Below are 14,565 nucleotides of genomic sequence, written 5' to 3'. Positions count from 1 at the left end.
ACTGTTAAGTGGTGATATTATAGCCACCTTCAAATATCTAGTGGCTATGACTTTGATGATAGAATAAATTTGATTTTATTGCACCTGAGAGTAGGACCTGACTCAAACAGTTTAAATTGCAGGAGTGGAAATTTTTCAACTAATCCAGGAAGACCACTGTTTGACAGTGAAACAGACTGCTTTGGAAAGGTAGTGAGAGTTGTCCTTTGTTAGAGCCTTTTAAGCAGAGCTCTGGGTTGTCTACGTAACAGGGATGGAGTAGCAGCAGATTTCCTGAAGGAACCTTGGAGACAGGGATGGGACAGAAGAGATTTGATTCAGTTCACATTTAAAAGTGAACTTACCTAATTTGCACTTTCTGAAATAATACACGAACCAAAACTCAGTAATCAGATGAAATTTGTACTTCTTTGCCTTTTGCAAAGCAATTCTCTACCCAAATAGTTTGTACGAAAATGCATATACTAGGGTAAAGTGTGCATTAAAATGCATATATTATTGAACGTAGTATAAAAAACTGCATTAAATGAGGGGGAAATTCCCTCCAAAAGTATCAGGCAAATTGGCATACAAAAATGTGTATATTAAGGGAAATTCACACTAAAATGTAGGTGAATTTTCAAGAGGACTTTTTGGGGGGGGTTCTTTTAAAAAAATGCAAACTGGTGTGAAAATTTGGAGAACGTAAGATTGGAAAAACTGACAGTCAGAAACTGAAATTGACATATCCACCAATCCCTACCCAGAAGTTCCTTCTAACTCACTTCCACACCAAACATTTAGGGGATTTATACTGCTTTAACAGTCACTCCCCCTCCCCCGCCCCCGCCCTCAAAGAATCCTGCGAACTGTAGTTTGTTAAAAGTGCTGGGAATTGTAGCTGTGAGAGGGAAACAGCAATTCCCAGGATTCTCTGGGTGAAGCAATATGCATTAACTGTGCATTAAATGCATGTGTGGATGTGACAGATGATTTTCCACAACTGGGATGAAAAAGTTGAGGTATAACATGCACTGTGGAGGAAGTGTTTCACCTTGCGAAGCAAACAAATCCAGCAAAGGCCAAGTCTTGTTTATTTCAAGACAGTCTGAGACCCACATTCTCCTAACATTAGCTCATTGTGAACAATACCTTTACTACAAAAAGTTCAAGTGGAAAAGGGTGAAACTTGGCATAAACTAGGAAACTCAATGCTGGGCATAATTAAAAGCAATTGTAAGTAAAACATATATTTAAATTATGGCTTTATTTCTAATCAGGAAGTGAGATAGTTTTGTTCCAAATTAGGCCAGATTCAGTTGCATCTGTGGAAAATAAGTGAGATGCTTTGAGGTCAATATGAAAAGAAACAGGATGATATATCATTCCATCAAACTCAACTCTGAAGTCTTTGAATGCCTTTTCCATTTGCAGTCAATGCTTGATTTGAATTGGCGAAACAGGATTTAAAAAAAAAACAAAAACCTACCTGAAAATATTCCAGATAACATTTATGGGGAGTGTATCTTATTTTTGATATATTTTGCTTTCTGTTTATTCATTTGATGCAACTTTGTTTTTTAAAATAATATCTATTATTATTATTACTTGATCAGATAGATATAATTCTCAATGCACCTCCAAATTGATCTGTCCTTATGAAGCTAGAGTTTTATTAGAAAACCTTTTTCTCCCACCTAAAATTAGATCCCAAGGAAGGAGTACCTCTTTGGAAACCGTGCCCAAAGTCAGCATGATTTGTTAACCAACTTCTTCAACGCTGCTTTTCCTTGACCAGTGCTGCAACCAACACTTCTAGAATATCCTGGAGTTCCTGGAAGTGGACCCTTTCAACAAGGTTTTAGTTGCAGCAACTGTAAGCAGTACAACACCGCTTTCAAGTTAACAGTTCTAAAGGTCTTTAACTACAGACATGTGGATAAGCCTTCAACAACATACCAAGCTATGCGACTGATAAAATGCGGTCCCAAAGTCTCTAAAGTATGTATTCAGGGGAAACTAGTTGATATGGAAACTGAACATGCTCTGTCTTCATTGAGCTATTTTTCTGTCATCCCCAATAGGAATTTCTAAAGATGTTTGTACTTCTGCCAGCCCTGGAGTTTCCCTCAGCATGCTACTCTCTTGTGCAGATAATGTTGCTTAACATAAATCTGGAGTGGCACCGACATCTGAACATTGGAAAGAGAAGGGGAAATGTTTTGCATTGCCAAGGGTATCCCTGGCCTTGAAAACCTATTATTATTATTATTATTATTATTATTATTATTATTATTATTATGGATTAGACAAAAATCATGGAGTAATAATGGTCTGCCAACTGCTATAAGTCATGACAGCTGAAATGGACCTTCCACAGTCCACAGCTGAATTGCAGGTGCTGAGGAAAAGCAATGAGGGAGAGCTAGTCTTGCCTCTATCGAAATATCCACCTCAAAACACCTATTTCAGTGCCTGTCAGTAAAGGCTTTAAACTGGTTAGCACACTTAACAGGGCCTTCTCAGCAGTGGCTCTGCAACCAGAAGCCAATTCCCCATCTCTTTTCTCAAGCAGTGTTGATTGGGGTGGGGCATGAGAAAGGGTAGTTATCTACTATGGTATTGCTGAATGATTTTTTCTACTGGTGGTTTTAATGTTGGTTTATCATTGCTGGCTGTGTTTTAAAAGGTTTTATGGAATGGATTTGTATATTAAAATATTGCAAGCTGCTCTGTGGAAGATTTCTTCCAGAAGGGAAGGAGAAACCCCTTAAATAAACAAGCAAAACAAACATGCCCTGCTATGTGCCTTTAGACATCTGGATCAAAATTTGTTTGATCAAATTTAACTTGATTTCCTCTTTTATCTTTAGCACTTATGTCTAACCTGGATTACAGTGTAAATTAGGAATATATTACTGTAACTATTACTGTAAATTACTGTAACTATTACTGTATTACTGTAACTATCTTCTACGCTAGCTGCCACCAACCAAGTCCCTCCAGATGTTTGGAACATCAACTCTCATCACCTCCAACCAACATGAATGTGTTGGCTGGCAGGCAGGCAGGCAGGCAGAGATGAGAGTTGTAGTGCAAAACATCTGGAGAGCCCTATATTGGGGAGGCTATTATGCACTTCTGTATAACAAAACACTTGTATCTTACAAAATTCTATATATTCATCATTTCCTTAAATTCAGAATGCAGATAAAACTTCTCCCAAATGTATCCATCATATACAGCTGATGCATAATTTCTCACAAGGAAAAAAAAGCCATGAATTTTGACTAAGTGGGTTGGATCCACAGTTAGTTAGTTATCCTTCCATTCCTTTGAAGTGAATGGGACCTAAGTAGGTCACTTAGTCTGGATCCAACCTGCATATCAAACAGCATATCAAAACAAGGCATTATTTAATGTTCAACTGTGTTCTACAACACAAACCACATTTTTATCACCAGACATCTCGCCCACAATTCAAAAAGCAGAATTAAACCAACAAATCCACACTTATTTCAATGAGTTGTGCTGGATTGTGGCCCTTGTATCTGTCAAATGTCCAAGCATAGAAATCTAACATTTTAACTGCACATGAAAAATGTATTTTTTAATACCTATTAATCTAAAGTTAGTTTATATAAAAACAAGAAACATAGATAGCAATGGACAGGCTGGTGGTACATGTTTTACACAAAATATTTCATTTGAACAAGAGCAAATTGATAAAAAGACAGAATATAAACAGGCAGAATGCTTCAAAAATAATACAAAAGTTCAAAAATGTCACTTTTCAAAGAGGCATTCCTCCCCATATGTCCCACCAAAGACAATTCTGATTTCTATTCAATGCTGCTGTCCTTATTCCTCACATTTTATAACTGGCACTGATCCAGCATCTGAAACAAGGCTGCAGTCACTCCCCTATTCCCCAGTAGGGATCTTCAGATGGTCCGCAGAACACCCAGAGTCAGCAGAGGTACTCTGACCTTGAGCCTTCACTTTTGAAGGTCATCTGAGAATCCATACTTGACCTAGAACACAGCAGTAGTCTTTCTGACTCATCGGTGTTCCGCCGAGCCCAAAGCTCCCCACCTGCCACCACGGAACGTGGCTTGAGGGAAAGGGTTTCAAATTTGACGTAAGTCTCTTTTTCAAGGTCATCTTCCCTGACAGGTTTGGGTTTCCGGTGAAGCATTAAGACTTTATACAGTAAGAAAAATATCAACGGTAAGACAACGGCACAGGCCACCCCACCAGCTACCAGCAAAATGGGAATCTGATAATCATCTTCCATGGTAATTCCATCAGTGGAGAAAATGATGCATTGGTCCTTCGTAGGTGGGGTCCCTTTGGGAACAACACAGGCCATATATTGTGTGCTGGGTTCCAAACCATCTATGGTGACTTTGTTTTTCGAGGGGTCAGTGCTCAGGGGCAGCATGTCTTTCTCCCCATACTTTGAGTACAACACAGTCAAAGAAGAGTTGCTTGTGACATTGGCAGTTTTCCATGTTAAGGTCACTCTTTCGTCAGTTTCAGGAATTACTCTTAGGTTTTTTACTGCACCGTTTTTTTCAGCTCCTGCTGCTGCACTGAGGGATGTCCCGTCATCCTTCTTGCTGACATCACCTGGTTGTTTCTTGCCTCCATTTGTATTTGATTTGGCGTTCTTTCTTCCATCTGGCATTGACTTGGGTGGTTTTTTGTCGCTGCTTCTGTCAGTTGTAGGCCTTTCACTGGTAGCCACTGTTGTAGGAGAAGAAGTGCTTGTAGGCAGTGTTGAAGGAGAAGCGGTGGTTGCATTCAAGGATTCTTGTTTGACCTCTTCCTGGGTGGTGTTTTGCTGGTCTGCTGCAGTCTTTTTCCCGTACTTTTGTGGAGAAACAGTTGTGGTGACAACACCAACAACAGTGACTGTAACAGCAGCTTCTGACATTCCAGCCAAATTTTTGGCCTTGCATCTGTAGTCACCTGCATCCTTGTAGGAAATGCCGGTCAAGCTGATGATGGACCACCTTACACCTTCACCGGGACTTTCTTGAATAACTGGAAAACAATTCAATGCAGATGAGTATGATAAGCTGAACACGAAGCAGCAGCATTCATACTACCTTAGTGTGCTTTTTGTGGTGTTACAGCATACATTTCAAATGAGAAGGAACTTTTTTCATAGGGCTACAACATTTCACTGATTAAGATCAATCAGTTGATTAAGGTCAACCCGTTAAAAACCTTTAAGTCTGATTAGTCAGACATCATCTTAGAAGAAACATTTCCCCTGCAGTATATTGTATTTTAATCCAAAATCCACTGGACTCTGTAGTACTTGATTCTACACAAATATATGCAAGGGTGGACTGTAAATCTGTTTCAGGTATGTGAAACTGGTTGAATGGCACAGGATCCAAGTCAGCCCTACATACAATGATCTATAAAAACTGATTTCCTGTTCTGCCTCTCAGACCAGCAGCATCCAATACAAAATATCTAATACATTTCTAAAAGGAAAACAGACCCTGAGTAAGTGCCTGGAACCCCTGGAATTTCACACCGCTTGGAGACTGGGGTGGTGTTCAACATAAGGAAGGCGAGGGCAGCAGAAGAAGCATCATTTATATCCCTGCCATCCATTTCACCACACTTCCTCTCTACACATGAGTAACGCACGAAGAGGGCTATAGTGGCTGGTCAAGACTACCTAGTGAGCTTCATGGCTGAGTGGGCATTTGAACTTGGGTCACTCCAGCCCACCACTCTTGATGACTACACCCTTATTTTGGTTCTCAATGATCTCACAGGTCACTGTCAACCCAAGGTAAAATGACCTCTTTTGCTTGAGACTCAATACCTGTATAGTTCACCGGCACATTGTCTGACCTAACCCAGGTGAGTTGTGGGGTGGGATAGCCAGTTGCATCACAGCGCAGTAGGACGTTGCTTCCCAGGGGCGAGGTGATCTTTGTGGCTGAAGTCATGACGGATGGTTTCAAGCACTGTTCCAGCTCTGCTCTTTGGAACAAAATCCCAGCCAGGCTCTCAGGTCCACTGCAAGCCACAAAAGGGTCCAGAAGCAAAATGGCGGTATCCACAATTTTGGAAAATTCAATTAGCTTGGAAATGCGACAATCACAATACCATGGGTTGTCCTGCAAGCCTGAAAACAGAAGAACAGTATGCTCATAGTCTTGCTAGCAACGCAACTCAGCAGTTAGACTAGGGCTATGTACATACCCCCATTTATTCTGCATCCAGACAGTGTACATATTGCTGGCTTAAAACACACCTAGGCCATTCTTTTTCTCAATTCAGATCAAAGCTAGCATGGAAGAAACAAAATATTTTATAAGAAATGACAGGGAAGGGCCATAGCTCAGTGGCAGAGGGTCTGGTTTTCTATAGTGGCCAACTGAATGACTTCCAGAGATCCACAAACATGAGGAAAATACCAACCGCCAGCTTCTGCGGGCAACTTGCTTACACAGCCAATGCAGGAAGCTGATGGGCAGAAGAGGTGAAGCATCAGTTACGTGGGCAAGTTCTTGGCAGGGATAGGAGCGTAGGAAGCTGCCTTATACTGAGTCAGACCATTGCACTGCTGGGACAAAGGGCAGGGAGCCCAACAGTAGGTAGAGACAATGAAAGGCAGAGCAAACTAATTCTAGCCTTGTCCCCATCCTCCTCCCTCCTGCGTTTCTACAGGGTCAACTCTGAGACTCGGGTGGAGGAAGCCAACTGGGAGTGCCAGGCCCTGTCAGTAGGAAAGTGGGCTTTAAGGACTCAAGGCTCAGGTTGGTGGGTTGTGCCCCATTTGCCCTAACAGAGCAGCATCCACTAGACATTAGAGGCAATGTCTTAGCAATAAGCCTACTGTGCCGATCTATCTGGTGCTGTTGTTTTAGCCTCATCCTGCTTCTCATTCTTTAAGCAGCTGAAGTTATGTCTGACAACATAGGGGGGTAAGCTTAAGTTATACCAAGCCAGGCCTTTGATCCATCTAGTTCAGTACTGTCTGCAATGACTGACAGTGACTCTCTAGGATCTCTCCCAGCACTATAAGATGAGGACATCTCCCTCCCTCCCTCCCTCTCCCTTCTCCACACCCTGAAATGTTTCTGTCAAGGTGGAAGTCATGGAAGTAAAGAGGACAGGTAGCAATGGGCCAACTGCTTGAAATATTTTGAAATATCTTCCGATTGTACTTTCTCCTTTTAGCCCACTCCAAAATTTGAACCACATTACACTCCAATGAAAAAAGGATGAGTCCAGGTACTAACCAATCAATGTCCCCCCACCAATCCGTGTGCCTCATTTTGCTGCCTGCTCCCCTTTTTCCTCACACTCAGATGTATCTGTCAGTAGTGACAACAGGCATTTCAAACTCTTAAGTTTGTCCTTACAAGCCCTTTGGAAAGCGCAATAGCTAAGTGCTAGCTAAAGCTTCTTCTTTGCATGCAGGTGGTCGCCAGTTCAATCCATGTCATCTCAGGAGAGAACCTCGCCTGACATCCTGGAGAGCTGCTGCCAGTCAGTGTAGACGATACTGATGGACCAATAGTCTGACTCAGTAGAAGGCAGCTTCCTATTGTTCACTTAATTCCAAACTTTGATGCTATCATTAGAGTAGAAGGCACCAGAAAATATATTTAAACCTGTGCAGGCGGGAAGCCAACCCAAGCATCCAAATTAGAATGAATAATCTGTGCACATGGTTAAAGATTTGAAGAAAGAACAATTGGGGGGGGGGGTTATAGGGGAGGGAGGGAGGGGGAAAATTAGTATAAATGAGTAGGGACAAAAAAATATACTGTAATGCATAACTAATAGGAGGGTGATTTTGATGTATGTTATAGTTAGATTTTCAACTGAATGATTTTTTTGTAAGTTATTCAATGAGCCTGGAGGAAAGTGTGATTATAAAGAATAAGAATAAGAATTAAAAAAAAACAACTCGTGCAGATCTGAACATTGAGAAAGGGCCCAGCAGAAAAATTCAGAAAGAGTAGGCACTACCGAACAGGAGAAAGAAAGATGGGGGAAAGGAGAGACAAAAGAAACATTCTAGGCATGAATCTCTATTGCAGCTGATTCAATAAATGAATCCCTAATTCAGGGCAGTTGTGTGCCAGCTCCCTTGTGCAGAAACAGTGCAAGGAACCTTAAATGGCTCCCAGAATTTCCAATACTGAGTTTTATTTTAGAATTGGAGATGCAGGACTTTTGTTTTGTTGGCTTTTGGCACTGCCAATTCTGCATGCAGAACAAGATAATTTGTGAGGAGGCACCTGATATTGAATCAGGATCAGCAGCAATTATTTATGAGAAGATAGTGCGAGAGAAGAATCAATCTGCAGGAGAAATGAGAAGTGATTTAAAAGCCATGTGTACAGCATAACCTTCAAAGTGGGGCATTCGGAAACTGGTCCTCAGTTCCAACTATAAAAGGAACAGCACCCTCTACTGAACAGCGATTTGTACTGCCTAAGTTGTCTAGCAAAGTCACCCGCAAGGATAACTTTGGAATTTGGACAACCCAAAAAACCGTGTTTCCCAAAGCGTAGTGCATGCATCCCTGGGGATACATGACAGGGTCTTAAAGGGTGTGCAGCAGAATATTTTTATTTTACTTTATCATAGTTAAATCGTATTATTCATACTACCCCCAAATTATATTTGTCTTAGAAGGGGTATTCAGGTAAGACTAAAGTCTCAGCAGCAGTATGCAATTCTTGCAGGATTAGGAAACACTGCTATATAACATACAAAGGTAGCAAACTCATTCTCTGAATGTGGACAATGGTGCGTATTTGACCTGGCACATATTTGTATGTGCTACTTGAACAGCCCATCACTGCACAGGAGAGATGTAACAGCAGGCTTTGTGAAACCTCAAGAGTTGCCCCCATATTAATATGCATATTTGTAGAACACATGTTCTACAAAGTGCAATATTTAGAGGGGTGGAAAACTAGGGAGCCCACTCCAAAGCTGCTCTGTGAGGAGCTCAATGGACATGGAATACTGACTGCCTCTTGAAGAAAACAGAAAACTGGGGTTGGGAATTGAATGCAATGTCCTGGAAAAGGGTACTCTGAGCAGAATCACATGACACTGCTAGATTTTGTGGCAGAACCCACATGTGTGGTTATAATACCAAAGCCAATGACTTTGTGTATGCCCCACCCCACCCCCACCCCGGATCATGAACTGAACTTTTGTCAGGTCAGTTCCTTTAAGACGCTTAAAGCAAACATGTCACAGTAATGCACATCTGCAGGGGGTTCTGGTCAGCACATCAAAAGCTCACAAGGCACACAAGCAGCGGCAGTGCTCCCCCCTAGTCAGCAAAGCAGACCATAGGAACTGTGGGTGCCCCAATCAACACAATAGACAGCAATGATCAAACTATTCTAACCAAGTTCCAGATTTTGCTGTTCTCACATTCCTTTCATGCTAAAATGCCAAACTAAAATTTAGGGAAACAGCAGTGCAAGAAATGTATGGCCAGAACTATTTTTCAATGGCCCAGAGACTCATTCAAGAATCATGCCAGCTGGCGCAGTTCAAAGAAGGAATTTCACGATATTTGCCAGCTTACCTAATATGACCCTCTGTATTATGGAGTCTGCATTCCTGGGTTCTGTGTTTCTGGGCAATCCTGTTTCAGAAAAAGGAAGCAAGATATCCAAGATGTCTGATGGCAGAGAGGTTAATTTGTTGCTAGATATGTCCAGGTAAGTGAGATTCCTCAGATATTTGCCGGCCTCAGCAGGAATGCTGGTCATTAGGTTGTTGTGTAAGTCAAGTGTTCGGAGGTTAGGCATCTCAGCCAAAGATTCCCAAGGGAAACTCGACAGCAAATTCCCATCCAGGCGCAATTCATGCAATAGTTTTAAATTATAGAAGCTGCTCGTGTCAATGTTTGCTATAGAGTTGTAGGTAAGCCACAGGTATTTGAGATCCACCAGGTAGTAGAAGGCTTCAGTCGGGATCTTTCGTATGACAGTCTTTTCTATCCGGAGTTTCACTGTATCCACTGGAACGTTTACAGGTATCTCAAACATATCAGGATCATTGCACAGCACGGACCTAAAGTCAAACAAAAAGAAAGAGAGGTGATAATGAATTGTTTTCAATGAAATTTTCAAGGAACCCTATTTCCCTCACAGCTGCAAGTCCCAGAGTAGTTTAACAAACAATCCCATGGAACTCTGGGAATTATAGCTCTTTGAGGGCAACAGGGGTCTCCTAAAAACTCCTAACAAACTACAGTTCCCAGGATTCTTTGAGGGAAGCCATGGGTGTTTAAAGTGGCATGATACTACTTGAAATGTATAGTGCCGATAGGGCCGTAGCACAGTCACATGATGGCAATGTGCCCAAGATGGGCCTTTTCGCTTTGTCAACCTGTGTTGCAGACAGGCATTTTCCTCTTCCTCACCCATCTTCTGCCCTGGCATGTGACAGTGATTCCACCACTCAGTTAAGCCCCATTGCTGCTAGCCAAGGGTTTGGACTGCAGCCTAACCCAGTCAATAGCACAGTATAAAGGGGGTCATGATAACCCAGGCTTCCTCAACCTTGGCCCTCCAGATGTTTTGATGATTCCCATCATCCCTGACCACTGGTCCTGCTAGCTAGGGATCATGGGAGTTGTAGGCCAAAAACATCTGGAGGGCCGAGGTTGAGGAAGCCTGTAATAACCCTTCAAACCCTCATGTCAAGTCCGCTCTTTCATTGCAGGTTGATGTTAAGTGAGCAGAGGAGGATGTAGCTCACACCAGAGGAAGCCCACATGGTGCTGAACAACACTGGATGGGGATGACTGGAATCAGAGACTGAAAACAGATGGCGGCAACCACTCTTCGTCCCCACTGGTCTCACACCAAACCGATTGCCTTCAGGGGGTGTTGTGCTCCTTCTGAGGTACACATACAAAGTGCCCATAACATACTTCCTCCAAATTGGGTGGGCACAACAGTCTCAGACACTCACCTGGCTTGATGTTTCAGGCAGATTTACTTGAACATCAGCTACTCTCCTCAGGTGTAAGAAAAAGTCAGAGCTGAGAGGAGGACAGATGACACTGTCCCTCACCCTACTCCTCTGCTTAACCATGTGCTCCCCTCACCTGCTGTCTGGCGGTACAATAGTACCGTCTAGGAACTGGTTCAGCCCCTCATTTATTTATTTTTTAATCTATCCCTAGGCCGCCTTTCAGGGCAAAAGCCCTCACAAGGCAGCTTACATTTAAAACAACAATAAAACCTAACATCACATTTCAATAAAAATCCGATTATTCAAAGCAACAGCCTAAAACACCACACAGGAAAACAGCATGATACACTTAATAATAATGATGATGATAAAATGTAACCAGACGTGCTATGTGTCCTTTAAGAGAAAGCCATCCAAAATAAACTGGTTTTGAAAACCAAGTTATAGCCTCTACTACTGGGGCCATAAGCATATTACTCAGGATTTCAACAAGGCCTTGTGCCTAACAGTCTCAACTGCCGTTTGTGGTGTCGCCTACCAGAGGCCACAAGCAGAGGCTAAGCATGATTCAAGAAGGAACACAGGCACAGACAATGCCAGATGGCTGACAGCATACATGATTTAACTATTCTTATTAAGCTGCCATAAGATTGCAGCATATTTGTGCAAGAGAAGAAGAACTGCACAATTCATAAAGACAAACCCCTTTTCTAACTGACCACTAATTCCATGAATCTCCGACCAGAAAAACACTAATGAGTTCACAATAGGATTATGTAAGAACAAATGGTGAAAACGAAACCTTAAATGTGGAGCACCAGAGCCAAAGAACCTTCAAGCTCAATTTCTACTATATCTAGATTCAAAAAGCATCTGGAATGCTTCTGAATTTATTTTCTGAAGGAAGGATTTTCAAAACCACTTCATCTAATTGAGCTGACATTTTTTTCCCTTCCCCCACTCAATGGCATTTGGGAAGATAAGGCAGTGCAGTCCAAAGCATATCTACTCCCACTGTAAACCGGTATAAGATTGCAGCATATCTGTGCAAGAAAAAAAGAACTGTGCAAGTCCTAAAACCAAACCCCTTTTCTAGCTAACCATTATATCTGGCTTTAGAAAACTAAAATATATCAAAAACAAAACAAAACCTAAATGATATTTGCAGGTGCAGACAAGATCCAAAAAGGCTAAGCCTATCATATTAAAAATCTCATTTTAGAAATTCTAGACAGCTGGATTTTTACTTTCATTTGTGTTTTACCTTATGCTGCACCATCCATTATTTCCAACAGTTCTTAACATTTGTTGGTCACTTTAAGCAAATCAACGTCTCAAAGCCACTCACGATTAAAAAAAAAGATAAAACCAAGAAGAAGTCAACTATTTAGCAAACAATGTAATACAAACTGCAGACGTTTGTATTGCTTTTGTGTCCTTTGTTTGTCCCAAATAAGGTATGATACAACTAAATAAACATTGTTTTCTTTTCCAAATTGAGAATAAAGACACGTTTTGAATCTATCATTACAAATTGTGTTGAAGTTTCCAGGACCTTGACTTCACTCCAGTGGTGTTGCTGAGGACCCCACCGCCCACCAAAGAAACAGGCTTCTGTCAATGGATTGCCCCACCATATTTGCAAATGATTGCTGTGGGGCCACAGAATCCACTACATCCTGAAGCCTGGGTTGCACAAATAGTTTGCACAAATAGTTTTTGGCCTACAATTAAGTCCCTCAACCTTCTCTTGGCTCAGTGCACCATCCTTCTCTGTTCCACCAATTATCTGCTTGGAATGGAGCAAAGCTGAAAATTCGTGGGCACGATTGCTGTCACAGAAGTCTGGGCCTGGATATCAGTATCTTCTTTGTTTCAAATCTGGCTTCCCTATGGAATGAATAACTGTAAAAAAGTGATGTGAACTGACTAGATGTTCTTTAAAACTATTTTCAAAATACTGGCATTGCAGAAGGATGTAGATTCTAGGGGCATTTGTCCCAAGCAATGAAGGAAACAGTTCGATACTCACTTACCAGTAAAGCCACAATGGGTATAGTGGGGGTTACTTCTGAGTAGACATGTATAGGCTTGCATTGACATTTCCCCCCTGCAGTTTCAGCCCCTTTTACTGCAATCCAATTAGATCAGACTTTGCAGCCAGCTACCTTGCCTATGCACGTAGCTTACTATATGAGTGCAAAGCGGGGTGGGGGGTGGGAATTCTAATTTCTCCCCTGGTATATTAATTTGCTACAGAAATAACTTGCAAAGCACATGAACCACTGTCGCATTTACACCAATCACTAGTAGGATTGGATGTTTTTTTGAAATTTCATCGGCTGCTTTGCTGTGGTTGCACTGAGTAGCATTTTCTTTTGAGCAGAAAAGAAAAGAAAAGCCTACCTTGTTCCAGTGTCGTCCCCTCTGCCATGATAGATGCAAGTGCACTGAGATGGGCAGAAACTATCGACTTCTTCCAAAAAGCTCATCACAATGCAGACAGCAGCAATCAGATACATGACTTCCTTCCAGGACAATTGATATACCCAAAACCTAAAATCTTTTATTCCTAGGCACTCCCTCTGTGTGCCACGGCTGTGAACATAGGCATCCATTTAGTAAGAGCAGATTACCCTGGATTAACCAAGAGCTGCAGTTACTTAACCTTCAAATGTATTCTGCAAAGGATCAGTTGAAACAGCTCGCTTCTTATTGTGTCAAAGGAGGAATATATTACCTTTAAATTGCAACCATCCTGAAGAGGGACTCTTTAAATATCAAATGAAAAACTGAAATTAAAGCGGGGAAGCATCACCAGAGTAACTCACAATTTAGACAGCCAATGCAACTAAAACACTACCTTTTTATTTTTTTAAAAATGTTCTATGCTTTGAATAACTAGAAGCACACCTATATTATGCAGCAAAAATAAAACACCAAACTGGCAGAAGCACAGAATGGGGGCAAAAATGCTTTTTGACTGGGTGCTATTGTAAAAGACCAATTATTTTAAATTAACAGCTGAATAAAATTAGCTGTATACAGATGGAGACCCATGAAGCATAAAGGAACTGATAATCATTTAATGAAATATACTTACAACTAGCAGCAGATGGTACCAATAATCTGAGTGCAATAATCTTGAAAAGTGGCTTCCTGTTGATTAAAAACTTAACTGTTTGTCCTTTGCTCTTCTTTAAAAACAGTCACATATTTGCTTTTTTAAAAAAGCACAGATTAGCTATCAGATCTAATTACTTTCTTTCAGAATAGTTTCAGTAAAAATCACTTTAAAACATACAAGAACTGGGAAGAGAAGGTGTATTGCTCGTTACTGTGTTTTTGGTGACATTTGTTTGCTTTTAAGAAAAGAAACAGGAATATTGGCTGTGTAAAAATATACTTGTTACTGTAATATGGTTTATATTCTTGATGAAAATGTACCATCCCCTCCTCACTCAACCTAATAGGTACAAAACTGACTAATAATTGTTGGAAAGGATATAAACCAGTCAAAAACACTAAGCTTTAAGTCTTGATTTTTATTGATGTTTTATTATCGATACTAAGGGCACACGTCTATGA

General features: G+C 41.2%; 1 protein-coding gene across 7 annotated transcripts; it reads right to left on the bottom strand.

The window, feature by feature from the left end:
• Nucleotides 1–3,378: 3,378 nt before the first annotated feature.
• On the bottom strand, nucleotides 3,379–14,548 carry LRIT3 (leucine rich repeat, Ig-like and transmembrane domains 3). 7 transcript variants are annotated; one of them, XM_082236947.1, is made up of 4 exons: nucleotides 14,081–14,548; nucleotides 9,578–10,068; nucleotides 5,831–6,136; nucleotides 3,379–5,028 (listed from the first exon to the last, which is right to left on the bottom strand). In XM_082236947.1, exons 2-4 carry the CDS (start codon nucleotides 10,041–10,043, stop codon nucleotides 3,950–3,952), a joined length of 1,851 nt encoding a protein of 616 aa, XP_082093073.1. In that variant the 5' UTR covers nucleotides 10,044–10,068; nucleotides 14,081–14,548; the 3' UTR covers nucleotides 3,379–3,949. The 7 variants fall into 7 exon arrangements, with proteins under 7 accessions (XP_082093073.1, XP_082093070.1, XP_082093074.1 ...); XM_082236944.1 differs by lacking the exon at nucleotides 14,081–14,548 and adding an exon at nucleotides 13,384–14,073; XM_082236948.1 differs by lacking the exon at nucleotides 14,081–14,548 and adding an exon at nucleotides 12,612–13,181.
• Between the last annotated feature and the right edge of the window lie 17 nt (nucleotides 14,549–14,565).

This window comes from Podarcis vaucheri, assembly GCF_965113315.1.
Source record: "Podarcis vaucheri genome assembly, chromosome: 9".
Lineage (NCBI taxonomy): Eukaryota > Metazoa > Chordata > Lepidosauria > Squamata > Lacertidae > Podarcis > Podarcis vaucheri.
The sequence above is the reverse complement of the archived record's forward strand: the minus strand, read 5'-3'. Positions and strand labels throughout refer to the sequence as shown.